Source organism: Bubalus bubalis, chromosome 1, assembly GCF_019923935.1.
Source record: "Bubalus bubalis isolate 160015118507 breed Murrah chromosome 1, NDDB_SH_1, whole genome shotgun sequence".
Taxonomy (NCBI): domain Eukaryota; kingdom Metazoa; phylum Chordata; class Mammalia; order Artiodactyla; family Bovidae; genus Bubalus; species Bubalus bubalis.
The window spans coordinates 189,420,738-189,447,995 of NC_059157.1; the positions used below are offsets into that span (position 1 = coordinate 189,420,738).

At 47.1% G+C, this 27,258-nt stretch overlaps 3 protein-coding genes across 3 annotated transcripts in view; 2 read left to right on the plus strand and 1 right to left on the minus strand.

Moving 5' to 3' along the window:
• Nucleotides 1–27,258, minus strand: part of TSPEAR (thrombospondin type laminin G domain and EAR repeats) — a 193,374-nt gene that overhangs the window by 135,619 nt on the left and 30,497 nt on the right. The gene's annotated exons all lie outside the window — the stretch shown is intronic.
• On the plus strand, nucleotides 7,400–9,400 carry LOC102396795 (keratin-associated protein 10-12-like). Its single transcript, XM_044947642.2, has one exon. The coding sequence runs from the start codon at nucleotides 7,439–7,441 to the stop codon at nucleotides 8,297–8,299; it is 861 nt and encodes a 286-aa protein (XP_044803577.2). The 5' UTR covers nucleotides 7,400–7,438; the 3' UTR covers nucleotides 8,300–9,400.
• Nucleotides 17,176–17,874, plus strand: LOC112586918 (keratin-associated protein 12-2). The gene has a single exon (XM_025292744.3). It carries the CDS (start codon nucleotides 17,213–17,215, stop codon nucleotides 17,585–17,587), a length of 375 nt encoding a protein of 124 aa, XP_025148529.1. The 5' UTR covers nucleotides 17,176–17,212; the 3' UTR covers nucleotides 17,588–17,874.

Genomic DNA, 27,258 nt, shown 5'->3' on the forward strand with positions numbered 1-27,258 from the left:
ACAAAGATTTAGGCAAGTAGTATTTTGAGAATAAAGAGCATGGAACATGTATGTAGTTAAATGTAAAAATGAAAAGAAAACAAAAACCTTATCATGGTTTCTTTTGCCTGAACACAGAGCATCCCAAAGTGTGGGTCCACCATTATTGGTTTATTAGCACTAGGTGGACACACACTTAAAGTCTCCCCGTGTGTGCTCACTCAGTCGTGTCGGACTCTTTGCGACCCCATGGACTGCAACCCACCAGACTCCTCTGTCCATGGAATTTTCCAGGCAAGAATACTGGACTGGGTTGCCATTTCCTACTCCAGGGGATCTTCCCAACCCAGGGACCAAACCTACATATCTCGTGTGTCCTGCATTGGCAAGTGGATTCTTTACCACCTGGGAAGCCTCAAAGTCTCCCTCAGTTCAGTTCAGTCGCTCAGTTGTGTCCGACTCTTTGCGACCCCATGAACCGCAGCACGCCAGGCCTCCCTGTCCATCACCAACTCCCAGAGTTCACTCAAACTCACGTCCATCGAGTCGGTGATGCCATCCAGCCATCTCATCCTCTGTTGTCCCCTTCTCCTCCTGCCCCCAATCCCTCCCAACATCAGGGTCTTTTCTAGTGAGTCAGCTCTTCGCATCAGGTGGCCAAAGTACTGGAGTTTCAGCTTTAGCATCACTCCTTCCAAAGAAATCTCAGGGCTGATCTTCAGAATGGACTGGTTAGATCTTGCAGTCCAAGGGACTCTCAAGAGTCTTCTCCAACACCACAGTTCAAAAGCATCAATTCTTTGGTGCTCAGCTTTCTTCACAGTCCAACTCTCACATCCATACATGACCACTGGAAAAACCATAGCCTTGACTAGACGGACCTTTGTTGGCAAAGTAATGTCTCTGCTTTTGAATATGCTATCTAGGTTGGTCATAACTTTTCTTCCAAGGAGTAAGCGTCTTTTTCTGACTATTACAAACATCACCACTAGAAGAGTCCTCAGCACATACCTATGGCACTAGTGCCCATGGTGCTTAAATTCCCAGACATGGGATTGCCCCACCAAAGTGTTTGCCAATTTTAGATTCTGGATGATATTGCCAAATACCCTAAAAGGGACTTTTCAAAATTGTGCCCGCTAAGAGTGATGTCAGGAAAGACAGGGACTAGAGAACTCTAAGGGCTCACTCCCCACAGAAACACCAAAGAAACTGGCAAAACTGTCAGAATCAGCCACATCTGAGCTCTGGAAATGGTAAAAGTTTTACAACAACCAGGAAAAGGCTCCACCAAGAAAAAGGCAACTGAGGCAGGTAGGAGAGCCGGTGGCACTTTAGCAGAGCCTCACCCCCTCACTACCACCACCACCAGCACTCCACTCCCCCACCCCTGTCCCCCAGCTCAGCAGCAGCCTTGAAGACAACAGCCTGTGTGCTGGTGAGGTTCCTGGTGCTGAAGGGAGCAAGCAGACCGAATTCCAAAAGAACTGTGGTTGTTGGTGGCTTCTGGAAGGACTCACACTAAGGACTTGCCTTCATTTCTCATAACTCAGAACTCTCTGGAGGCAGAAAGGTGACTGCATGAACAGTGTTTGTCAAATCAACTGGCTTCTATGCCAGGGGGAAAATACCAGTTGTGACACACAAGATACCCCAAAGAGCCTAAGACAAAGATCTGTGAAGTGAGATGCTTTGCGGAACGGGACTTTCAGATCTACCACAGCCTCCTGAGGGCAAGAAGAGTCTGAGCATACTCATGAGGAGACACAAGCTCAGACAGCACCCAAGAAGGCCCTTTGGACTCACCTCTGGCCCCACCTCCAGGTCTGACCAAGCAGGAAGTGGAGGTGAAGGTAGAGTTGTAAACTGCCCAGCTGAGGTCTGAAAGCATTCCCTGACTCACAAACAGAGTACAAATACAAAGACTGGAAAAAATATTTCCAGCTCCAATGTTTAAGGAAATTTCTGTCAAACCACTACCTGACCACTAAGCTAATGGAACATGAGAAAGAGTACAGTCATTCCAAAACAAGTTCAGAAGAGTCATCAAACAAAACAACAACAATAAGTCACAACAACCAGCAACCACAAACTACAGGAGGAAAACCTGATGTTCAGAATTATTGCATTATCATATTCAAGATCCCCCATTTCCATCAAAAATTGTGCAGTATGTAAAGAAAAAGTATGGCTCATTGACACTCAAAAAAAAAAAAAAAAAAAGCAATTAGTAGAAAATGTCACTGAAGAGCCCAGGAATTGAAATTACTAGACAAAGTCTTAAATCAACTCTTAATGTACCCAAGTAGTTCAAGGAAACCGTGAACAAAGGTCAAGTCTCATGAAACAGAACAGCAATAGGGAGACAGAAATTACATTTCTTTTTAAAGTACCAAAAAGAATTTCTAGAGTTGAAATGTATAAAAACTGAAATGAAGATTTCACTGAAGGGGCTCAATAGCACAGTTGAGGAAGCAGAAGAATTAGTAAATGTGCAAATAAGTCAGTTGAAAAGACTCCAGCTTGAGGGGTAGATGGGAAAAAAGAATGAAGAGAACTCAAGAGACCTGGGGGATGGCATCAAGTCCACCAGCATACACTTAACAGGAAGGTCCAGGAAGAGAGAAAAGAAAGGAGCAGAAAAAATTATTTGAAGAAATAATGGCCAAAAACTCCCCAAATTTGAGGAAACATGCGTATCTACATGTCTAAGAAGCTGCATGATCTCCAAGTAGAATAAACTCAAAGAATTACACACTGAAACATGTTCTAGTTAAATTATCCAAAGACAATGATAGGATATTACAAGCAGCAAGAAGAGAATTAACACCCAGTTTATTATTAGAAACTGTGAGACTAGAGGCAGAGGGATGACTTTTAAAGTGCTGAAAGAAAAAACTGTCAACCAAGAAGTCTACATCCAGCAAAATTACCCCTCAAAAATGAGACAGAAATTAAGACATTTCCAGGTAAATAAAAACCAAAAGAGTCCATAGTTGTTAGACATGCCCTACAAGATATGACAATTCAGACTGAGATAAAAGGGTGCCAAACACAAACTTGAAACAATATGAAGAAATAAAGAACATTAGGAAAATTGTCAGTTTTGGTAGTTTGTGTTTATGAGATTTTCCATTTTTCTAGGTGATCTAATTTTTTATCAATAGTTGTTCATAGTGCTCCTGTATAATCCTTTTTGTTTATGAAATGTCAGTAGTGATGTCCCCATTTTTATATCTGACTGTAGTAATTGGAGACTTTTCCTTTTTTCTTAGTCAGTCTAACTAAACGTTTGTTGATTGCGCTGCTCTTTTCAAAGAACTAACTTTTAGATTCATTGACTATCTCTATTTTTCTAAGTTTCTATTTCTTTCATCTGAGTTCTAATCTTTATTTCCTTCCTTCTGCTAGCTATGGGTTTAGTTTGTTCTTCTTCTGGTTCCTTGAAGAGTAAAGTTAGATTCTTAATTTGAGATTTTTCTTCTTTTTTAATGCAATTGTTAGCAGGTATAAATTTTCCCCTCAGCATTGTTTTTGCTGTATCCTGTATGTACTGGCTTGCTGTGTTTCATTTACCTTCACCTGAAAAGTATTTGCTAACTTACCTTTTGATTCTTTTTTAAACCATTGGTTGTTTAAGACTGTACTGTTTTTATTTCCATTTATTTGTGAATTTTCCAGTTTTCCTTTTGTTAATTGATTCCTAGTTTCTTTCCATTGTGGTCAGAGAAGATATTCTGTATGATTTCATTCTTTTAACATGTATTGAGATTTGTCTTATGGCTTAACACATGGTCTAATGTGGAGAATGTCCCATGTGCACCTGAAAAAACAACAGGTACCCTATTGTTGAGTGTTCTGTATGAATGCTAGTCTGGCTGGCTTATAGTGTCCTTCAAGGCCTCTATTTCATCACTGGACTTTGATCTAGTTGTTCTATTTCATTGTTTAATAATGGAAATAACATTAATTATTTTTTAATGCTAATTCTCTCCTCATTCTGTCTATTTTCACTTTATATAGTTTAAGTCTATTGCTAGGACCATATAGGCTTATAATTGTTATATCTTCTTGACATAGTAACACTTTTATCAATATTTAATTTCCTTATTTGCCCCTTACTACAATTTTTGACTCAAAGTTAATTTTGTCTAATTTTATTATTGCTATCCATCTCTCTCTTGGTTATTATTTTCATGAAAATTTCCCCATCCTTTCACTTTCAGTCTATTTGTATCTTTGGCTCTAAAGTGAGTGAACTGACTCAAAAAGAAATAGGCAAGACATAAATCAAGTGACAAGATTAAATCAGTAATCGAAAACCTCATCAAAAAGAAAAGCCCAGGGCCAGCTCAAAGCTGAATTCTACTAAGCATTTATAGAACAATTGCTACCAGTCTTTCTCAACTCTTTCCAAAACAGAAGATATGGGAACACTTTCTAACCACTTTCTAACTGATTCTATGAGGATGTCAAGACTAAGTAAAGGAAAAAAGAAAACTACAGACTGAAACTCCTTATAGATACAGATTTTTTAAATCCTCAGCAAAATACAATCAAACAAAATCCAGCAGCATATTAAAAGGATATATACCACATTGTGGCTATACACCACAACCAAGTGGGATTTATCCAAAGAATGTGAGAGTGATTCACCATGTAAAAACCAGTCATGTAATGCACTACATTAATAAAATAAAGGGGGGGACCCCACATGATCATCTCAATTGATACAGGAAAAGAATCTGAAAAAAGACAACACTCTTTCAAGATAGAAACACTCAGAAAACTAAGAGTATAGGGAATTTCCTCAACTGTATAACAGAGGTCATTTTGAAAAACCCACAGTCATCAACATGCTCAATGGTAAAATACTGAAAACTTCTCCCTACAATCAGGAAAAAGACAATGATGTCCACTTTCACCACTTCTAGTCAATGTTGTCCTGGAAGTTCTAGTCAGAGAAATTAGGCAAGAAAAAGAAATAAAAGATACCCAAATTAGAAAGAAAGAAATAAAACTTAGCACAGAGCTACAGTCTTCTAAATACTGGTACTGACACAAGGATAGACATAATAGATCAATGGAATAAAAAAACATACATCTATGGTCTGCTGATTTTTAACAAGAGTATGAACACCATTCAATGGGGAAAGAATAGTCTCTTCAATAAATGGTGCTGGGACAACTAATAGTTACAAGCAAAAGAATGAAGTTGAACTCCATCATACACCGTATACAAAAAATAACTCAAAATGCCTCGAAGACCTAATTATAAGAGCTAAAATGACAACTTTTAGAAGAAAACATAAAGATAAATCTGCATGACCTTAGATTTGGCAACAGTTTCTTAGATATGACACCAAAAACACAAAAAACAAATAAAAAAAATAAATTCAACTTCATCAAAATTAAAAAGTTGTGTATATTGATGGATACCATCAAGAAAGTGAAAAGGCAGCCCACAGAATGGAAGAAAATATTTGCAAATCATAATTCTGATAAGGGTCTAACATTCAGAAAACACAAAGAACTACAACTCAACAACAAAAAGACAATCCAATTAAAAATGGTCCCTGGGTTAGGAAAATCCCCTGGAAAAGGAAATGGCAACCCACTCCAGCACTTTTGCCTGAAAAATTCCATGGACAGAGGAGCCTGGTGGGCTACAGTCCATGGGGTCACAAAGAGTCAGACACGACTGAGCGACTTCACTTTCTTTTCTTTCTTTCTTTCAAAGCATTTTAATAGACATCTCTCCAAATAAGATATATGTTGCATCTGAGTGAAAAACTGCCAGGCAGTACCTCTAAATGTTAAACACAGAGCCACCATATGACCCAGAAATTTCACTCCTAGGTATACATCCAAAAAAATTAAAAAGCAGTGTTCAAACAAAAACTTATACAAAATGTTCAAAGCAGCATTAGTCACATTAACCAAAAGGTGGAAATGACCGAAATGTCCATCAACTGATGAATGGATAAATAAAGTGTGGTCTATCCATATAATGGAATATTATCCCTAAAAGAAATGAAGCACCGACACATGCTACAATGTGGATGAACCTTGAAAACATGCTGAGTGAAAAAAGTCAACACAAAAGGTACATATTGTATGATTCCACTTACGTGAAATGTGCAGAATAGGCAAAGTTGTAGAGACAGAAAGCAGATTAGTGATTGACCGGGGCTGGAAGGGACTGCTTAATAACGCAGGATATCCTTTTGGAGTGATGGAAAATGTTCTAGAACTTGGTGGTGGTCATGGCTGCACATGTGACTGTACTAAACGTCACTGAATTGTACACTTCAAAATGGAGGAAATAATAAATTTCATATTATGTGAAAAAAAGCATGCCTAAGAGTGAGCCCCCATGCACAGCAGCCCTGGAAATGATCAGCTTTGTAAATCTTGGTTCATCTTACAGGTGGGACATTTATGTTTTAATTTGGGAAACTTTCATTATTGATATCAAGTAGTTTTTCATATGATTATTGAAAACAAATGTTTTTAATTTTGTTCGATTATTTTATCTTATACTGTTTTAGTTTAATCACTTTAAAATTTTCATATTAACTTTTCACCTATCATGCAAATTGCAAGTATTTTCTGGCAGTTCAATATTCTCAATTTGTACACAAAAAAAGATTCATTCCCTTTGGATTTTTATTGAAATTGTGACAGATTGTTCTCCAGCTTCTCCACACCACCTTCACCCATGCCTGTCTCAGGATTAAATCCTGATCCAAGACCTGCCTCTCAGGACAACTGACCATGGGCTCTGGGGGACGCGGTTTAGCACTCAAAGTTCAGTCCTTGGATCTGGTCATCCTAATGTGCCAGGGAGCCCCAGCATCACTGGAACAGTCCATCTCCTGCTTAGAGGAGAGAGGATCCTCTCCTGTTCTAGGGCGCCATCCTCCTTGCTGACATGGGGACCACAGAAGTTCACAGAGCCTGCCAGTAAGGCCCTGCCCTCTCCTGTTGCCTTTTCCCCCAAACGGATACCTCTGTCCGCTTCTCCCCAATCACAGGCCAGGCCAGCTAAGCCAGGTGAGGCCCTACACACAGACTGGGCCCACACAGTGCACGTCCTCATGGGCCTGGACCTGTCACAAGGTGCCCGCGCATATGACCTGCCTGGGAGAGGCCAAGGGGTCAGCCATGGGAAGCCTGCATGTTTCCTCCAGGTGTCCTGTAGAGCCAGTCTCAGGCCAGAATCTGGCACCCTGCCAGCAGTGACCCCAAGTTTTATGAGCTGAGCAAGGACATCTCATGACAGTGGAGCTGACCCAAATGAGAGTCCTCACAGGGCACCATACCAACCAGGAAGAGCAGGCGTGGAAGCCTCTGTTGGGACAACACACACACCCAGGAGGGGTATATAAGCCAGGAGTCTGAGCACCTCACACACACACATACTCACTCACACACACATACCTCCTCCAGCTCCACCATGGCTTCCTCTGCCCTGTCTGTCTGCTCCAGCGACCTGAGCTACAGCAGCCGGGTCTGCCTGCCCGGGTCCTGTGACTCCCGCACCGGCTCCTCCTGGCAGGTGGACGACTGTCCAGAGAGCTGCTGCGAGCCCCCCTGCTGTGCCCCCAGCTGCTGCGCCCCGGCCCCCCGCCTGACCCTCCTCTGCGCCCCAGTGAGCTGCGAGTCCCGCCCCTGCTGCCAGCCAGCCTGCAGCAGCTCTTGCCCAGCCTTGTGCTGCCAGCAGTCTAGCTGCCAGCCCTCCTGCTGCACCTCCTCCCCTTGCCAGCAGGCCTGCTGTGAGTCCGTCTGCTGCAAGCCTGTCTGTTGCACATCTGTCTGCTGTACACCTGTCTGCTGCAGGCTTGTCTGTTGTAAGGCCTCCCCCTGCTCAACCTCCTCATGTTGCCAGCAGTCTAGCTGCCAGCCCTCCTGCTGCACCTCCTCCCCCTGCCAGCAGGCCTGCTGTGAGCCCGTCTACTGCACCCCTGTCTGCTGCACCCCTGTCTGCTGCAGGCCAGTGTGCTGTGAGGCCTCCCCCTGCTCAGCCCCCTCATCCTGCTGCAGACCCTCCTGCTCCTCTGGGTCCCTCCTCTGCCGTCCTGTGTGCCGCCCCACCTGCTGTGTGCCCACCTCCTCCTGCCAGTCCAGCTGCTGCCGCCCAGCCTCCTCCGTGTCCCTCCTCTGCCGCCCCGTGTGCCGCCCTGCCTGCTGTGTGCCCACCTCCTCCTGCCAGCCCAGCTGCTGCCGCCCGGCCTCCTCCGTGTCCCTGCTCTGCCGGCCCGCATGCTCCCGCCCAGTCTGCTGCGTCCCTGCCTCGGCCCCGGAGCCCTGCTGCTGACTTGGCCCCTCAGGGCCAGCCAGGCTCCAGGGTCCCTCAACAGAGAGGCTCAGCTCAGAGCTATCAGCCCTTAACCTCCCCCAGGACTTTAACCCCAGAAAGGACACCCACAGGCCGTCTCCTCTGTGTCACCAGGAATGACTGGGACTCCTCATCCTCCAGGGTCTTCTCAGCAGTTGCTGCCAAGGTTATCCTAGAGCCTAAACCCAGGCTGAGTCATCACAGCGGGTCCGGTTCTCTGGGCCCCGCCCCTCCTCCAGGCCCCGCCCCTCCTCCAGGCCCCGCCCCTCCTCCAGGCCCCGCCCCCTCGGCTCCCAGACTCTCCTCCGCAGTACCTGCCAGCCTAGCCTGATAAACTCGGCTTCTTCACTCTACATGCTTCCTCATCCCATGTCCTCTCCTGATGTGAGTGTGGTGGTGGCAGGGGCTCCGGGGAGGGGCACACACCGCCCTCAGAACTCCAAACAGAACCTCCTATGACCCTTCCTGGGAGAAGAGAACCAGGAAGGCCCCGGAGTCAGGACCTGGCAAGACAGGGCGCAGCCACCCTGTGCTTCAGGCCGAGGTTGTGCTGTCCAGGCCTCCCCCACAAAGCCGAGGGGTGGCTGCGCACCCCGAGGTCAATCACGAGGCCTTGGAGGCCTGCCGCTCTGCAACCCAGCCACATTCTGCCTTTCTTCCGTGGCACTTGCAGCCCTCCCTCCCCGGTGAGGTCCCGAGGACAGTGAATAGTGTTTCCTCAGCTCTGAATGCTGCTTATCAAAGGTGCACTGTGTCCATCCTGAAGGCTCCACGCAGATCCCCTCACAAGAACCCACCATGGGGTCCCATCTGCCACTGTTGCTTTGACCCCAGCATCCATGCCAGGCTGCTCCCAGCACACGATTGGGACAGCAGGACAGAAGCCTGCTCCAACTATACAACCACCTGCTGAGGCATTCTCAGAGCTGTGTGGAGGGCCAAGGTGCTGCCCGCCAGGCCCTCCTTCCTTCCTGCTCCCCATGCAGGGGAGTCTGGTCAACCTAGGCATGTCAAAGCCCTTCCCCATTCCGCTCCCCCTCTTACTCTTCCCCCAAAATAAACTTATAGCGAGTCTATCACATGCTGGCATTGGCTTCTTGGAGAATCCAAAATGACTCCTGCAGCCTCATTTCAGTGCAGAAAGAGGGGAGGGAGGGAGGGAGACAAGAGGAGGGGGAGGGAGGGATGGAGGAATGAGTGATTAAGCTATGGCCCAGCACCAGAGCTGCACCTTACATGAAAAATTCACACCAGCCTCAGCATGCATGTGTGCTCAGTCACTTCAGTCATGTCCAACTCTTTGTTTCTGACCCAGGGATCGAACCCATGTCTTGTGCCTCCTGCATTGCAGATGAAGTCTTTACCACTGAGTCACCACTGAAGCCCTACACCAGTCTCTGTTTGCCTTTAAATTACTTCAATCTATTCTGAGGAATTTTGGCAAAAATTTCACCTCAATTTGCATGTATCTCAGTCTAAATCCATAATGAATTCATTAATACTCATTTCTTGTGGACATCACCTTTTCCTGGCTCCTGGAAAGATCTTAGTGCACTAAGATACAAAAGAAAGACTTGTGCTAATAAGCCAACAAAGGAAATAATATGAAATCATGGGGAAAGGGGAGGAAGAGTATGGGACAAATAGCATTATCACACTAAACATAGGTTGTCTGCATGCTCCAATTAAGATGGAGACTGGTTGACTGAGGTTGACCTAACTTTACGCTGACTATGAGAAATGCACTTTAAATACAAAACAAAAATGTGTTAAAAGTAAAAAGTTGGAAAGAGGTATATCATGTTGCTGCTGCTGCTGCTAAGTTGCTTCAGTCATGTCCGACTCTTTGCGACCCCATAGATGGCAGCCCACCAGGCTCCCCCATCCCTGGGATTCTCCAGTCAAGAATACTGGAGTGGGTTGCTATTTCCTTCTCCAATGCATGAAAGTGAAAAGTGAAAGTGAAGTCACTCAGTCATATCCAACTCCTAGCGACCCCATGGACTGCAGCCTACCAGGCTTCTCCGTCCATGGAATTTCCTGGGCAAGAGTACTGGAGAATCAAAAGAAAGCTGGGGCAGTTTTATCAATACCATAAAGTATAGTTTCCAGATCAAAGACTATTGCCAGGGATGGAGTGGATCCTTTCATGAAGATAAAATAGTCACTCAATCCTAAATATTGATGCACCTAATAGTAGACCTTCAAAATTATGAAGCAAATACTGATCGACCTGCAATGAGAAACAGACAAATCTACTCTTACAGCTTGAGATTTCAATAATCCTCTCTCAATAACTTATAAAACATGGAGACAGAAGGTCAGGAAGGATATAGACTATTGAGTGGCTCAGTGGTGAAGAATCTGCCTGCAAAGCAGGAGACACAGGTAGACATGGGTTCAATCCCTGGGTTAGGAAGATCCCCTGGAGAAAGAAATGGCAAAACACTCCAGTATTCTTGCCTGGGAAATCCCATGGACAGAGGAGACTGGTGGTCTACAGTCCATGGGATTGCAGAGAGTCAGACATGACTTAGTGACTGAACATGAACATATTAACCAGTGAACTATTTGACACTGAAAAAACACTCCACCCCCAAACAAAAGCCTTTCATTTTCAATCAAAGCAAAACATGTATCAAGAAAGTTCACATTTGTTAAGATAGACCATATGGGGGCTATAAAGCCAGTCTCTGTAAATCTGAAAAGATTTGAATCACAAAACAGGTATTTTCTGACCACATTGGGATTAAACTAGAAACCCAGGAACAGAAAGACCTTGTAAAATCAACAACTACTTAGAAATGAAATAGACTTCTAAATAAAACATAAATCAGGAAATGAAGAAAAAAGGAAATCGGGAAATATTTTGATGTGTATAAAAGTGAAAATACAACATATCAAAATTCGTGGGATGTTGCTAAAGTGATGCTGAGTGGGACATTTGTAGCACTGAATGTCCTTATTAGAAAAGAAGAAAACTCTCAAATAAATGACCTTGGCTTCCACCTTAAGAAACTAGAAGGCAAATTAAATTCAAAAGAGAAAAACAAAACCAAAGATCAGAGTAGAAAATCAATGGAATGGAAAACAGAAAAATAAAAGAGAAAATCAAATAGGCCAAAAGCTGTTTCCTTGTGAAAATGGATAAAATTGAATAATCTTTATCCATACTGACTAGCAAGCCAAACAGAGAAGATCCTAATCACCAATATCAAGAATGAGAGATGTGATATCACTGGAGCTCCTACAGACATTGGAAGTGTAATAAGGAAACAATGAGAGATGTGACATCACTACAGAGCCTACAGACATTGGAAGTATAATAAGGGAACATTATGAGTCACTTTATGCCCACAAATTTGACAAAGTAAGTGAAACGGATTAATTTCTTAGAAGACACGAACTATCAAAAATCACTCAAGAAGAAATATATAAACTGAATAGCCCTATATCAATCAGAGAAATTGGATTCATAGTTAAAAGCCTTTCCATAACCCACCTGCCGATTGATAGGTGAATAGTTAGCAAACTGAGAAAAATATACACCTTGGAGTCTTACTCTGCAGTAAAAAGGAGCAAATTATTGACACCACAGCCTGAGTGGATCTCAAGGGAGTTGTGTGGAGTGAATAAAGTCAGTCTCAAAAACTGACATATTGTAGGATGCCAAAAAATGTTCAAACTACATACAATGGCACTCATTTCACATGCTAGTAAGGTTATGCTCAAAATCCTTCAAGCTAGGCTTCAGCAGTACTTGAACAAGAACTTCCAGATGTACAAGGTAGATTTAGAAAAGGCAGAGGAACCAGAGACCAAATTTCTAACATTCATTGGATCATAGAGAAAGCAAGGAAATTCCAGAAAAACATCTACTTCTGCTTCACTGACTATGCTAAAGCCTTTGATTGTGTAGTTCACAACAAACTGTAGAAAATTCTTAGAGATGACCAGACAACCTTATCTGCCTCCTGAGAAACCTGTATTCAGGTTAAGAAGTAATAGTTAGAACCCAACATGGAACACCTGACTGGTTCAAAATTGGGCAAGAAATACCACAAGGCTGTATATTGTCACCCTGCTTATTTAACTTATACGCAGAGTACATCATGTGAAATGCCTGGCTGGATGAATCACAAGCTGGAATCAAGACTGCCAGGAGAAATATCAACAACCTCAGATATGCATACAATACCAGTCTAATTGCAGAAAGTGAAGAGGAACTAAAGAATCTCTTGATGAAGGTGAAAAAGGAGAGTGAAAAGCTGGCTTAAAACTCAACATTCAAAAAATGAAGATCATGGCATTTGGTCCTGTCACTTCCATGCAAATAGATAGGGGAAAAGTAGAAGCAGTGACAGATTTTACTTTCTTGGGCTCCAAAATCACTGTGGACAGTGACTGCAGACACAAAATTAAAAGACACTTGGTCCTTGGGAGAAAAGCTATGACAAACCTAGACAGCGTATTAAAAAGCAAAGACATCACTTTGCCCACAAAAGTCCATATGGTCAAAGCTATGATCTTCCCAGTAGTCAAGTACTACGTGAGAACTGGACCATACAGAAGGCAGAGTGCCAAAGAATTGATGCTTTTGAATTGTGGTGCTGGAGAAGACTCTTGAGAGTCCTTGGACAGCAAAGAGATCAAACCAGTCAGCCCTAAAGGAAATCAGTCCTGAATATTCATTGGAAGGACTGATGTTGAAGCTGAAACTCTAATACTTTGGCCACCTGATGCAAAGAGCTGACTCACTGGAAAAGACCCTGATGCTGGGAAAGACTGACAGCAAGAAGAGAAGGTGGTGGCAGAGGATGAGATGGTTAGGTAGCATCACTGACTCAATGCATATGAATTTGAGCAAACTCCGGGAGATAGTAGAGGACAGAGGAGCCTGGCATGCTGCAGTCCATGGGGTGACAAAGAGCTGGACATGACTTACTGACTAAATAACAGCAGTAAATGATACCCTTTAATAACATTCTCAATTTAACAAAAGAGTAGAGATACAGAAGAGATAAGTGGCAGCCAAAGGTTAGGGACGCGAGTGTGGGTGGGTGTGGCTATAATGGGGTAGAGGAAGGAGCCTTGTGGTGATGGTACAATCCTGCCTCTCACTGTGGTGGTGTTTGTGTGAATGACAAACATGAAGATGCTGCATGGGGCTACACACACACACATAAAATCGACGTGCTCTGGATGAGATCTGTGGACTGTTAACTTCCCGGTCGCGCTCTGTGCTTGTTATCCAAGATGCTATCATTGAGGGAAACTGGGTCAAAGTATACAGGAACTCCCTGTACTTTCTTTCTGGCAACGTCATGGAAATCTGTAATTATTTCAAAATTGAATATTAAAAAAACAATTCCACCAAAAAAAGGCCTGGACAGCTTCACTGGTGAACTTTTGTCGGTGTGACACAAAACACCAGTGCAGCCAAGAGGCCCAGCGTCCACCCTCTGGTGGGACACCAAGGGGGACACTGTGGCCTTTGACCACCCAGCACCTTCTCCTCACCCTAAACCAAGGAGCTACTGCAGCCGTATAATCACTGAGACCTCTGGGAACCTTCCTTCCTTCTCAGTGCTGTTTCAGAACATGGAGCCGAACACCCCTCCCCATGTGGTGTGCCAGCAGAGGCGGCGGTCCTGGCTGCCTTCCTAATTCCACAGATGGCCCATCTGCCCTCTGGGATGGCTCCAACCCAAAGTCCGGCCACCCCACATATCCCCCAGGTGTGAGTATGGAAGACAAACTAATCAAGCACAATCCTGGCTGAGCCCCACCTGGATGACTCGGTGAACATCGCACTCTGATGTTTATTAGACCTGTGATGCTGGAGGCTTCAGAGCCTGGACCAGCCAGCACAGGCACCATGCGGATGACCCGGGCAGGGGCTGGGGGACACTGATGGGTGAGTCCCTCAGCCTAGCTGGTTGGGACCAGGTGGCCTTGCTGCCACACAATCTAATCGGGTCTGGGAGGCGTGAGGAGGATGATGTCTGGGCTGCCTTGTGGGAGTTAGAGAGCCCGCTGCTTCTGACCCCACACACGGGGGAGGGGTCCTGAAGGTCATGGGCTCAGAAGCAGGAAGGGAAGCTGCAGGGGTCGGGTCTGCAGACCAGAGCAGGGCAGGAGAGCTGGCAGCACCCAGAAGGCTGGCAGGAGGGGACCACATACATGATGTGCTTGCCATGCACAGGGACATACAGGACAGGCTTGCAGCTCAAAGGCACACAGCAGGATGCCTGGCAGGGTCTGGGCACAGAGCAAATGTTCTGGCAGGGGCTGGGTGCACACAGGATGCCTGGCAGGGGCTGGGCACACAGCAAATGTCCTGGCAGGGGCTGGGTGCACAGCAGGATGCCTGGCAGGGGCTGAGCACAGAGCAAACATCCTGGCAGGGGCTGGGTGCATAGCAGGGTGCCTGGCAGGGGCTGGGCACACAGCAAACGTCCTGGCAGAGGCTGGGTGCACAGCAGGTCGGCTGGCACAGCAGAGCCACGTGGCTCCCACAGCCCAAGGTGGGGCAACAGACAGCAGGGCAGGCCGGCTGGCAGGAGCTGGGCACACAGCAAATCTCCTGGCAGGATCTGGGCACACAGCAGGCTGACTGGCAGCTCGCAGGGCAGCTGGTATCACACATGGTGGTTTGGGGCTGGGAGGGGTTGGGACAGAGGACAGGGCTGGTCTGGAGGCTCCCTCTCCAGGGTGCCTTTTATACCCGGGCTGTGGCGTCCTGGCAATGAGGCACCGGGTATCTTCCTGGTGGCCGCCTGCTGTTTTTCCTCCTCCTCCCCCCGAGGGTCTCTTCCTGGAGCTTCTGGTTGCTGTGACTCAGTTCAGGAAGCTCCCTCAGCTGGAGGCTGACGGTGACCCAGTGGCCCTGGGATTTCTGGAATCGGAGCCTGGATGGGATGGGGAAGGGCCGTCAGCCAGGACTGGGCCCCCACATGGTGATTTTCAAGGTCTTCCCCCAAGTTAAGCACCCTGTCCTCTGTCCACATGAGCACAATCACACTTGTTGCACCAGCACCTCCATTTGATTTGTGATCCAGAAGGTTCTCCCTCGGCGTGGGGCTCCTCACTGGGGGCTGTGGCCAGGTTATTGCCGTAATCATAACAACCGGGTTCCAGTTTGTGCCAGGGCTGAGCTAAACATTTTACATGGACTGTCTCATAACCAATCAGTGATCAACCCTGCCACCATTCAAGGGGCCGGCAACACAGATATCCAGTCAGGAAGACCTGGAAGGTCCTGTAATGCATTGAAGCTGCTCGGTCTCACTCTGCAATCTGTGGTCTTTACATTGCTCCTAATGGAGTGGGATTTAGGTGTGGTATATGATTCTTGGATCTGTAAATTGGAATTTTCCTAATCAGATTTGCGGGTTTTGTCCCTTATTTCTTCAGAATATCCTTAGGCTTCAGTGTCATTCTTTTCTCCTTCTGGGGTTGAAATTACTTGCATGTTAGCCTTTCTGATATGGTCTCAAAAACCCTCTTTGTTTTTCTTATCTCTTTGTCCCTCTTCTTCAGATTGGATACTTTCTACTGACATGTCTTCAAGTTCACTGACTCTTTCTTCTTCCATAGCCCAGGTTGTGCTGACTGGTCCTCAGGCTCTATGATCTGAGTCTGTCCCCCTACACTGGTTCTCTGGCACCCCACGCAGTGGGATTTCCCACTGCTCCTGGAATATTTCTGTTTCTGCAGCAAGGTCCTCACACCCCGTCCTTGCTGCCTCTGCCTGGAGCACCCACCACCCCTGACCTTACACTGCACCCACTGTCAGCTCAGCATCACGTCCTCCCAGAGGCCCCCAGATCACTTCTCCACTGAACCTGCTTTCTTTTCTGGGCCTCAGCCCCTGCCCCTCAGAATGATTCCATGCATTGATTTTTCATTCACTCATTTATCCATTGCCCTGGAGGGCTCATGAAGCTGGACGTTTCTACCCCAGCACACAGAAAAATCTGCTGCCTGAGCAAATCAGTTCTTGCATGATTACAATAAGGCAGGAGCTGACAAACTTTCTGTAAAGGGCCGAGAGTAAGCATCTCAGGCTTTATAGCTATGTGGTTTCACTCACAACAACTCAACATTGTAGGGAAAAGCAGCCTTAGATACACTAAATGCATGTGCGTGGCTGTGCCCCAAAGAACTTCATTCACACACAGGCAACAAAACAGATTTTCCCCAGAGACTAAAATTTGCAGGCTCCTGCTTCAATGTTTTCCTATGCAAAGTAAAAAAGCTTGAGGGCTTCCCTGGTGGCTCAGATGGTAAAGCATCTACCTGCAATGAGGGAGACCCGGGTTCGATCCGTGGGTTGGGAAGATCCCCTGGAGAAGGAAAGAGTACTGGAGTACTCCAGTACTCTTGCCTGAAAACTTCCATGGACTGAGGAGCCTGGTAGGCTACAGTCCATGGGGTCACAAAGAGTTGGACATGACTGAGCAACTTCACTTTCACTTTCACAAGCAAAGTAAAAGCTCAACATATACAATGGCCTCAAACTCTTCACTGACAGCATGAGACTAAAAGGAGTAAAAAGATAGAGTACTTTTAGTCTATCTGGGGGTGCCCCGTGCACAATGATAACCTGGAGAAACACCATGAACCCCATGGAAAGGCAAACTAGAATATCCTGTTTAGAGGGAGGAACTGGCCTCAAAGCCAAACTAATTTATGGAGGAGAATAGCCCAGAAAAGCGTGCCCCAGGATAATAAGACGTTGGGGAAACACAGTGGCAACAACCACAAGGAAGTCAACAATGTGTGTCTATGTTGCTGGGACGCCCACAGCCTGGGTATAAAAGCTGCTGAGGGAGGCAGCCTGCAGACATCTCCAGCTCTCCGCCCACCACCACCCAGCCCCACGCCACCATGTGCCACACCAGCTGCTCCTCAGGCTGCCAGGCTGCCTGCGTGCCCAGCTCCTGCCAGCCATCCTGCAGCACGTCCAGTCCCTGCCACACGTCCTGTTTCACATCCAGCCCCTGCCAACCAACCTGCAGCACATCCAGCACCTGCCAGGCGACCTGCGTGCCCGTGAGTTACAGGCCAGTCATACGTCTGCCAGTGACCTACAAGCCCACCCTGTGTGTGACTCCTTCCTGCCAGTCCTCTCTGTTCCTGCCCGTGAGCTACAGGCCAGCCGTGTATGTGGCCCCCTCCTGCCAGCCCTCTGGGTGCTACCAGCCCTCCTGCCCCACCCTGGTCTATAGACCCATCTCCTGTAGCACCTCTTCCTGCTTTTGATCATGAGCCTCCTCGCAGATGCTCCCAGTGCAGACCAGATCACTCCTATACCCCTCCTAGCACAAGTCCTCAGTGGGCCTCCAGGTTCTGAATGTGGCAGATAAAAAGCATGATCGACCAACCTCTGAACCTGCGTGAGAACGTGGCAGGATGATCTGACCATTCTGTGAACTGGTGCATCCACCCCTACCCAGAGGAAGCCCTGGTTCCCAGGGTCCTTCTCTGTCTCCAGCAGGAAACCAGACCCTATGTGAGCCAAATACAAATAAACCATGCTACTCAATGCAGCCTGTCCCCCTGTTTTATCTTCACATATTTTGAAGTTTTCTTCTTGAAAGTGTATACAAATCATAAGTACAGAAGACTCTCCTCAAAGAGCCCTCTTGACAGCTCAGCTGAAGGTGGAGGGTCCTTGGTGGGTGGAGGGTGGGGAAGGTATGTCCCCACATCAGCCACTCAAGACTCACATTGTGGGTGGGGAAGGACTTCCCCTACCTCTGAGCGGCAGGTGGGAAACAGGCCCAGACCCAGGTCCAATCTGGTGCCTAAAGGATGACCACACAGGGAGACCAGAAGGCTCATACAAAGCCACCACACACACAAAGGGGAGTCTGGCCATCCCAGGGAGAGGAGACAGATCTGAGAAAGCCTCACCCCTCAGGCCCAGGCACACAGGGCCTGCCAGGGTTGACCTTGGGCCAAGACCAGAGAGCCCCACTTTCCTCCTGGCTCCAGCCTGGCCAGCACAGCTGCCTGAGCAGCATCAGTCTCCAGCAGGGAAAGGCAGACAGATGTAGAGGTCACTTCTGTGTGACAAGCATGCAGGGGCAGCTAAAGAATGCAGGACAGAGCAAAAACACTGTGTTCACAGCCCCGTCCTAAGCACAAGATGCTGATAGCCACACAAGGACTCTGAAGCCACTGGGACCTGGAAGGTCCCCAGGAAACACCAAAACCCAAACCAAGGTCAACATCTGAGCAGGTTGATTCAAGTGTTCCCCACACTGATGACCTGACACCTATTCCCAGGAAGAAACACAGTTTACGTCCATTTAAATTAACACATCTGAGGTTGACAAAACTTAGAAGACATTCAAAAAAGCAGTGAAAAATCAATTCATTGTCAAGAGACAAACTAGTCAATACAACTAGACTCAAAGTGACCCAGATGCTGCAGTCGTGAAACTGAAATTTAAAAATAAACGTGACTAATATGTTAAAGGGTTGAGTGTAAAACATGGGCCACACATGTGGGGACCACACAGATGGAGAATTGCTACAGAGAGATGGAAAATAGAGGAAAGGGTCAAATGCAAAGTATAGAAATAAAAATACAGCATCAAAGATGAATTCCTTCCGTGGGCTCTTGAGTAGACGTGACACAGTCAAGTGCGGAATCGATGAACTTGAAGACGGGGAAATAGAAACTACCATATTCAAAAGCAAAGAGCAAGATGGTGGGGGTGGGCATAAGAACAGAACATCACAGACTCTGGGACAATATCAAACCATCACTGATGCACGTAACTAGAGTCCAAAGAGAGAAAAGGCATAGAACGTATCTCTTCACAGAAGAAATATTTGAAGCAATCATATCTGAGAAATTTTCCAAAAGTGATGAAAGACATAAGCCTAAAAACACCAGAGCACCTCACATGGGATAAGGACCTTCTCCGTACCCCACCCCTGACCAAAAAAATGACCTGGACACATCATATTAAAATAGTGGCTTTCAAAAAAAAATTAAAGAGGAAATCTTGAAAGCACTCATTTGGGAAATACATGCCATGTACAGAAGAGTAAAAATAAGAATTACATCAGAGTTCTGATTAGACATTCTACAATCCAAAAGACAATGGAATGACATCTATAAAATACTAAAAGAAAAATCTGTCCCACAAAACTGGGAAATATCTTTCAAAATTGAAAGTGAAATAAACACTCTCTTAGGTAAACAAAAAATGAGAGAGATCAGCAGATGATATGTGCTGCCGGAAATATTAAGAAAATGTCTTCAGGTCAAGGAGTATGATAGCATAGAGAAACGTGGGCCTACATAAGGAAAAGAATGGCTCTAGAAATGATTTTAAAGAGAAGATAAATATAACAATCATTATTAGACAGTTGTCTAGAGCAAATGTAGTGATAGTGCACTGTGGGATTCTTAATAAATGGAAAAGTAAAATATGACAATAACACAAAGGTTATGAAAGGAGATGGAAGTGCTGGGCTGTGGAATCCTGACAGTACAGATGCAATGGTAGAATGCTGTCTGGAAGCAGACTGTGTTATGTTAAAGGTGTATAGTATAAACTCTAGGCCAAGCAGCTTCCAAAAGATGTGTGAGTGATGAGCTAAAAGTAGAGATGAAATGGAATAATTAAAAGAAGGAAATGAGGGAAAAGAACAGATGGGACAAATTGAACACAACTTGCAAGATGGTATTCTACCTTTAAAAACAGTAACAATTACATTAAATGCAAAATGTCTAAACGTCAAAATCAAAAGACAGAGATTTTCCAATTGGATCAAAAAGCAGTACCCAACCATTAAGCTATCTATCAGAAATCCCACGCAGGCTCAGTTTCCTCCCTCTCAGTGGTGTCCAGCTGGTCTGTCCTCCCCAGGGGCTACAGAGCCATGCAGGTAGGAGTCTGGGCACATCACCCCAGGGTTCTCCCCTCCTTCCCGACACCAGGTCCCCACATTGGCAGGCAGGACACCCAAATGTCCCCACAGCAAGAGGCCCAGTGGGGACTTGAGCGGAAGGGCCGAGCAACATGCCCCAGCCCCATGCACAGCATGCACAGACACCCCAGGGCATGTGAGTGTCGGTGCCCACCAGGGACACCCAGGGACTGGCAGGACGGGTACACCAGGACCCTGACTCCTTGGGCAGTTTGCCCACCTCAAACCACCAGTAGGGCCCAGTGGCCAGCATGGCACAGTGCCTGCCCAGCACGAGCCCTGCCCAGCACGAGCATGGCCACTCCCACCCCAGAGACTGCAGGCTGTGCTTGTTGACGGGCTTCATGGGGCACCCAGCACAGGGACAGGAAAGTGCAAACAGGATCAAGAGCACAAGGAGGGGCCATGTTGCCGGGACACACATCCCGGGTAATAAAGGCTGCTGGGGAGGGACCCGCAGACCAGACCTGCAGCCCCACCACCATGTGCTGTGTCGGCTCGCCTGCCGGCTGTGGTGCCCTGGGCTGCGCCCCCATCTGCTGCCCGTCCCTGGTGTGTGGGGGCGCCTGCGATCCCCCCGACCCCAGCGGGTCTCTGCTGTGCTGTCCCAGTGACTGCATGGTCACAACCTGCCAGCCGCTCTGCAACCCTCATTGTGCGTGTAGCCCTGCCTGTTGCATTCCTGTGACCTGCCAGACCATGGCATGCAAGGCCCACTTCTGCCCCATCTGCTTCTGCGTGCCTGCCTCACTCTGCATCCCTGCCTGCTGCTGACGCTACAGTGGGTGAAGCCATGGCTCCTGATCCTGGAAGCTGAGCTGTCCATCAAAGGTCTTCACCCTCTGGTTCTGCCCTTCGCGTGAACAAGCTCTCCAAGCCCCACAACTGGCTGATCACCAAAGACCCTACCCACTCCTGCTGGGTTGCTGAACCAGGAGCCCACCCCACTGGCTGGTTAATAAACACATCCACCTAGCTCTCTCCTCAGAAATGGTCAGGAGCCCACACCCCGGGGCCAGGAGGGCAGTTTGTGTGTGCAAAGGGGCTGGGGGGCAGGGCTGGGGACTGGCCCATCCTCGTGAGAATGTCCTGAGGGGGTCCCAAGCTTGGTGCCCACCTCTGTCCTCCCTGCCCTCGTGGTCCTGCCTGCAGCCTGCAAGGCCGGCCAAGTGCCACACTGCCCTTAGTCATGAGCCAGGGGATGCTCAGCCACTCCCGTGAAGAGCCCTGACCAGGTGGTCTAGCACCAGGACAGAAGAGGGTGTGGTGACAGCCCAGCCAGGCTGCTCCCCCAGCCACCCATTCCAGCCACTGCCTGGCCCTCAGCAGGGAGAAGCAGCACCTGTCTTCTGAGCACCTGGGGTACCGGCCAGTGTGCTGGCCGCCATGACGCCTAGCCAAGGCAGCTCCTGGTCGTGGATGCTCGGGGATGGAGAGGAGCGGGGTTGTAGGCCCTCCCCTCACGTCCACCTCCACACCCGCTGAGGGGGCCCAGGCAGACAGCCTTGGGTCACTGCAGTAAAGTCCTGGCCATGGTGAGTGAGTGACCCTCAGATGAACACGCAGGTCAGGGTGAACGTGCAGCAATGCCCGTGCACCTGCTGGGCCCCGCAATCTGCCGTCCTCCCCTCCCTCACCTGACGTGTGTAGCCTGGTGTGGTGGTCTGTGCGCGGGCTGGAAAAGAATTCCCAGATATGAGACAGAATGAGAGGAGAATAGAGTTTATTAGAGTGGGAGACGCAGCTAAAACGGGGGGCCAGCTCAGCAGAGAGCCGACTTTGAAAGTGAAGACTTGGTCAGCTAAAATATAATTCTGGCATTGCATTTAATGGCATGGACAATCGTCCTCACAAACCGCATAATCCTTTTTCCACTTGTAACTTCTCTTCAGACAATTTTAATTTAGCTTCACGTACCTTACAGTAGGCAGAGAGGGGGATCCAGCCCGCCACCCAGCACGGCACATTCTAATCCTTTCTAAACTGGCGCTAGCCACGAACATTCAATAACTTCTAAAGGTTCAGTCCACTTTAATGTAAGGTTCCAATTCTCACACAATCCAGTGAATATGCCCCATTCATTAGCTAATAAGCAATACGGTGGATCGTCCCATCCAGGAATAAAAGCTTCATCCACTTTAAACTTTTTCTTCTTAAAGACTGGCATTTTGTTTCATGAATCCTGCTCACGGTACCAATTCAATGTTTCGCCTAAACTTTTAACTTTGGTTTCAGGTTCAAAGGATTCATTAACAAAAGAAATCACTCGTTATACACAAACAATATTTAGCAGAGAATTACCAATATTTAATAGAGCATTATCTAACTTACTTTCAATACACAGACATTAAAAGAACAGAGCAATCGAAACAGTAGAGGAAGGCAACCCACACACATCACCTAATTGGGCCAACCAACATCCAGCCTCAAACAGTGCTGGGAAGTCCCATGTAACAGCAATCTGGAGTCCCGCTGGGGAAAAGGTCCTGGGCAGCGTGTCTGCTCCATGGGTGAGACTTCAAAATTGCAGTTTGGGGGATTCCCGCTTATAATTCCAGGCCACGGACTGATACCATCGTCAGTTTGTGAGCAAATTGCAGCTCTGGTTGTATGTTAATCTTTTTTACAATGCTGTTTGTTTCATCTTGTGAGTCTTAGGATGTTATAAACCCCAAGTGTGGTTGGCCAGACCTCCTCCACAGGCTCAAGAATTCCAAGACCTGCTCGCTAAGTTATCTGCAGTGCCTTTCAGCTTTCACTTGTGAGCAGGCACAGTCAGGGCAGTGTCCAGACAGGTCAGGAGCAAGGTTGGAGGCCTGCCTGCTCTCCTTTCTTGTCTCTGGAGCCCGGACAAGACCACTTCCATTTAATTCCCCTAATACCTAGGGGGCTCAGCACCCCATCATCACGTGCCTGGCAGGGGTTATACCACATCTACAAGACACTGTCACCTGGGTAGCCACATGCCTATCACATCAGTGTTCCCGTCTGTAAGGTGGGTCTTTACTGACTCAGGAGTGCTCCGTGAGACATGGCTTACAATGAGCTGCACCTGGCCCCAGCACGCACTTCCCTGAGGCCCCCAGGCTACTGGGCAGCGTCAACACAACTGAGAACCTGAGCGTGAGCTCACAACCCCCAACACAGTGCGTGTGGACACATGTCCACACACCAAGGGCGGCAGACACAACAGATGTCCCCAGAACTTCATGCTGTGGGTTCTTTTCCACAGACTTGTAAGCAAGCGTGCTTTAACATCCAAGGAACTAAAAAATGGGATGAAAAACATGAGAAAGGAATAAGATACTATTTTTTAAAACAGATATACCTGAGAGAATCAAAGACAACTGCTAAAGCCAAAACATATAAAAATCATTGCAATAAAAGTCCACAGCCTGGGTGGGATGGCAAGTTGGGGAGACCAGTGCACACGAACCAGACACTGACCTGAAAAAAATTACACAGAAACTAAGACATTTATTTAAAAAATGACAAGCAGCCAGCAGACTTGGGAGACAGAGAAGGGTCAGCACATATCACATGGTTCTCCAGAGAGAAGTGGGGAGAGGTGACACTCAGGGACAGAGACCAGATTTCAGAAAAGAAAGCACACAATTACAAAGAAATCCATGTGGTGAAAACAGAGAACACTCAGGTCAGTGAGCATCCACAGCACCAGGGAGATGCGCTGGGCCTGGGGCCTTCGCTGCAGGGCCTGCACCTGGACAAACGTCATCTCCAGCTACAGGTACCAAGAAACGAGAGGGACTAAAAATAACTGCATGCGTGTGCAGTTGGGACAGAGTGTGGACAAAAGATTCAAAAAGACCAAAAACTCAACTGCCACTTCCAAGGTGTCAGGGCAAAGGCAGGGTCCTGCTCACACCCCCTGCACACACCACCACAAAGAGGGTGGGCAGACCACCCAGGACACCTCTCTGGCCTGACCCCTGGACCTGTCACCGCCCTCACCCAGGAACCAGCTCACGCGCCTCCTTGGAGGGCGAGCAGGGCATGTGTTACTTGTTCTCCCCTGCTCCACTGCAGCATGAGCCCCAGTAAAGCCCTGCCTGAATTTCTCACCTGACCTCTCATCAATTCCTACTGACGGAGATGGCCTAGCACCTGGCTGGCCACAAAAGGAGGAGGTTGGCCACAAAGGACAACGAAGAGGGGACTTCTCAGCAGTGACAAAACCTGGCGGATTCCAAGGAAGAAAGACAAAGCTCCGACACAGAAAAGACACACGCCCTTCTCAGAACACGGTGGAGCAAGCAGACCAACAGCATTCAAGGGTAATGTATTCAAAATCTGAAATTTTTCAATTACTTTTCTCTAGCTTTAGATGAATCTTGCTGAAATGAGACTTTGTTAACTAATAGTTGGGATACATTTTGTCTCAAAGAATTTCCAATTTCATGAGGAGATGTCACAGTGGCCTAAAAAAAAATTGCACGCAGTGTATAAATACATGTGAATCTTTTGCATTCATCAAAGAAGAATTTCAGCTAGATACTCCCTAAAATGGTATTTACCACAAGATGATACCCCGTTACAACAGGCCAGAAACTGACTTTACTGTCCCTTTGAAACAAGGGACTGACCTTTCCCTTTTGACTTTGTTCCTCTGTATGACATGTTGAAAATATCTGTGCTGTTTTCTGAACCTTGTCTATGAAAAGCATCATGGAAAAGTAGTTAAAAGCCTTCAATATATGCACAGCAAAATCAGGGGCAGAAATTAAACAGAAACAGTTAACCACAGAGACCGACAAGGTCAAAAGATGGTTCTCTGAAAAGACAAGTCTTTGGCTTGTGGAACTGGCTGGCAGAATAAAACGGAAGGCCCAATAAAGGCCCTGAGGAAACTGGGACTGAAAATTATGCCAGAACTACAGGAATAAGGGAGATGTTTAAAATAATCATTGGCTATTTCAACAATTTTTTCCCAATAAATTTTCTGAAGATATTAAAATTTTCAGCCCTGGGGTTTCTTTGGAAAGAATGATGCTAAAGCTGAAACTCCAGTACTTTGGCCACCTCATGTGAAGAGTTGACTCATTGGAAAAGACTCTGATGCTGGGAGGCATTGGGGGCAGGAGGAGAAGGGGACGACAGAGGATGAGATGGCTGGATGGCATCACTGACTCGATGGACGTGAGTCTGAGTGAACTCCGGGAGCTGGTGATGGACAGGGAGGCCTGGCGTGCTGCGATTCATGGGGTCGCAAAGAGTCGGACACGACTGAGTGACTGATCTGATCTGATGGTGAATTTATTAGAAACGTAAATAACCTTTAGGCCCTAAAGAAACGGAATCAGGATTTAGAATCTACCTGCCAAGACCATACCAGAGATGGTCTAGGAATAAATGTCTCCAAAGTGACACAAAGTCTCCCAGAGAATACAAAGATGAGATAGCTCCCTCACTGTATGAGGTGAGACCCACCGGAGCGCCTAAAGGTAAAGGTGAAGACTGTCAACAAATGGAACCATGTCGGGTGCAATTCAAACTGCTCAGAGCACATCATTCCTGCTAGAGGATGGGGCACTGGTTACTCAGGGATGGTGAGGCTGGGGGGCCCTGGAAGAAGCCTTAGATGGTGTCAGGGGTGGGTATCCCCACTTCCTGGACCTAGAGCCAGTTACCAGCAGTGCCCACTCTGCGAAAAGCCGTCAAGTTTTGACCTTATTTTGTGTCCTTTTCTACGTGAGCATCACCCTGTAAAAAATATATAAAATAGAAAATAAAGTTCCTAAGACATTTCACAATGACCAGGCTGTCCACACTTGGAACATCCGACGATGGTGGCTTTGGTTTAATATATGGAACAGCCAGTCCCACACCTGCTGTCAGCATAGTTTGGGAACAACCCCTTTGTGGTGAAATTCGCACCCTCTGGAGTTGGTGAAGGCATGCACAGTGACACACGAGCAGGGCACTTCTCAACAAAGATGCTCAAGAGACACTGACACAAGGAAGAAGTTAAGAGTGAAAAATTGCAGCATTTGTGGTAGGAACTACAGAGTCAGAATAACCTAAGTGTCTGTGACTGGACACTTAATCGATGGATCCCAGTATATTTAGACGGTGGAATATCATATAGCCCTGAACAGATGCCAAGAGCTGGTGTATCTGCAAGGATGAGTTACCCCAATGTAACGTGGAGGAGGAAAGCAAGTTACAAAAAGATACACAGTGTATGACAACATCTGAACTTTAAAACATACTAAAAGTTATGACCAACCTAGATAGCATATTGAAAAGCAGAGACATTACTTTGCCAACAAAGGTCCGTCTAGTCAAGGCTATGGTTTTTCCAGTGGTCATGTATGGATGTGAGAGTTGGACTGTGAAGAAGGCTGAGCGCCTAAGAATTGATGCTTTTGAACTGTGGTGTTGGAGAAGACTCTTGAGAGTCCCTTAGACTGCAAGGAGATCCAACCAGTCCATTCTGAAGGAGATCAGCCCTGAGATTTCTTTGGAAGGAATGATGCTAAAGCTGAAACTCCAGTACTTTGGCCACCTCATGTGAAGAGTTGACTCATTAGAAAAGACTCTGATGCTGGGAGGGATTGGGGGCAGGAGGAGAAGGGGACAACAGAGAATGAGATGGCTGGATGGCATCACCGACTCAATGGACGCGAGTTTAAGTGAACTCCAGGAGATGGTGATGGACAGGGAGGCCTGGCATGCTGCAATTCATGGGGTCGCAAAGAGTCGGACACGACTGAGCGACTGAACTGAACTGGAGGATCTAATGTATTTTCTCAGAACCTGGATGAAGAAATGCACTGGGGAGAGAAACCCCAAGTTCAAATGGGGGTTCTTGAGGGGAGAGCCAGGGAAGGTGCTTCAAAGGCAGTAAAACCCATTTCCCGGTTGTGGCTCTGCTGGCATCTTCATCTCGCCCACAGCCCACCCAACAACAAAGCTACGGCCCCTGCCGTACCCCCCACACCATCCTCACCCTCTCAGTGAGC

Bases quoted from the DNA above. Each gene is read 5' to 3' on its own strand.
- LOC102396795 (XM_044947642.2), top strand. From the start codon at position 7,439: ATGGCTTCCTCTGCCCTGTCTGTCTGCTCCAGCGACCTGAGCTACAGC.
- LOC112586918 (XM_025292744.3), top strand. From the start codon at position 17,213: ATGTGCCACACCAGCTGCTCCTCAGGCTGCCAGGCTGCCTGCGTGCCC.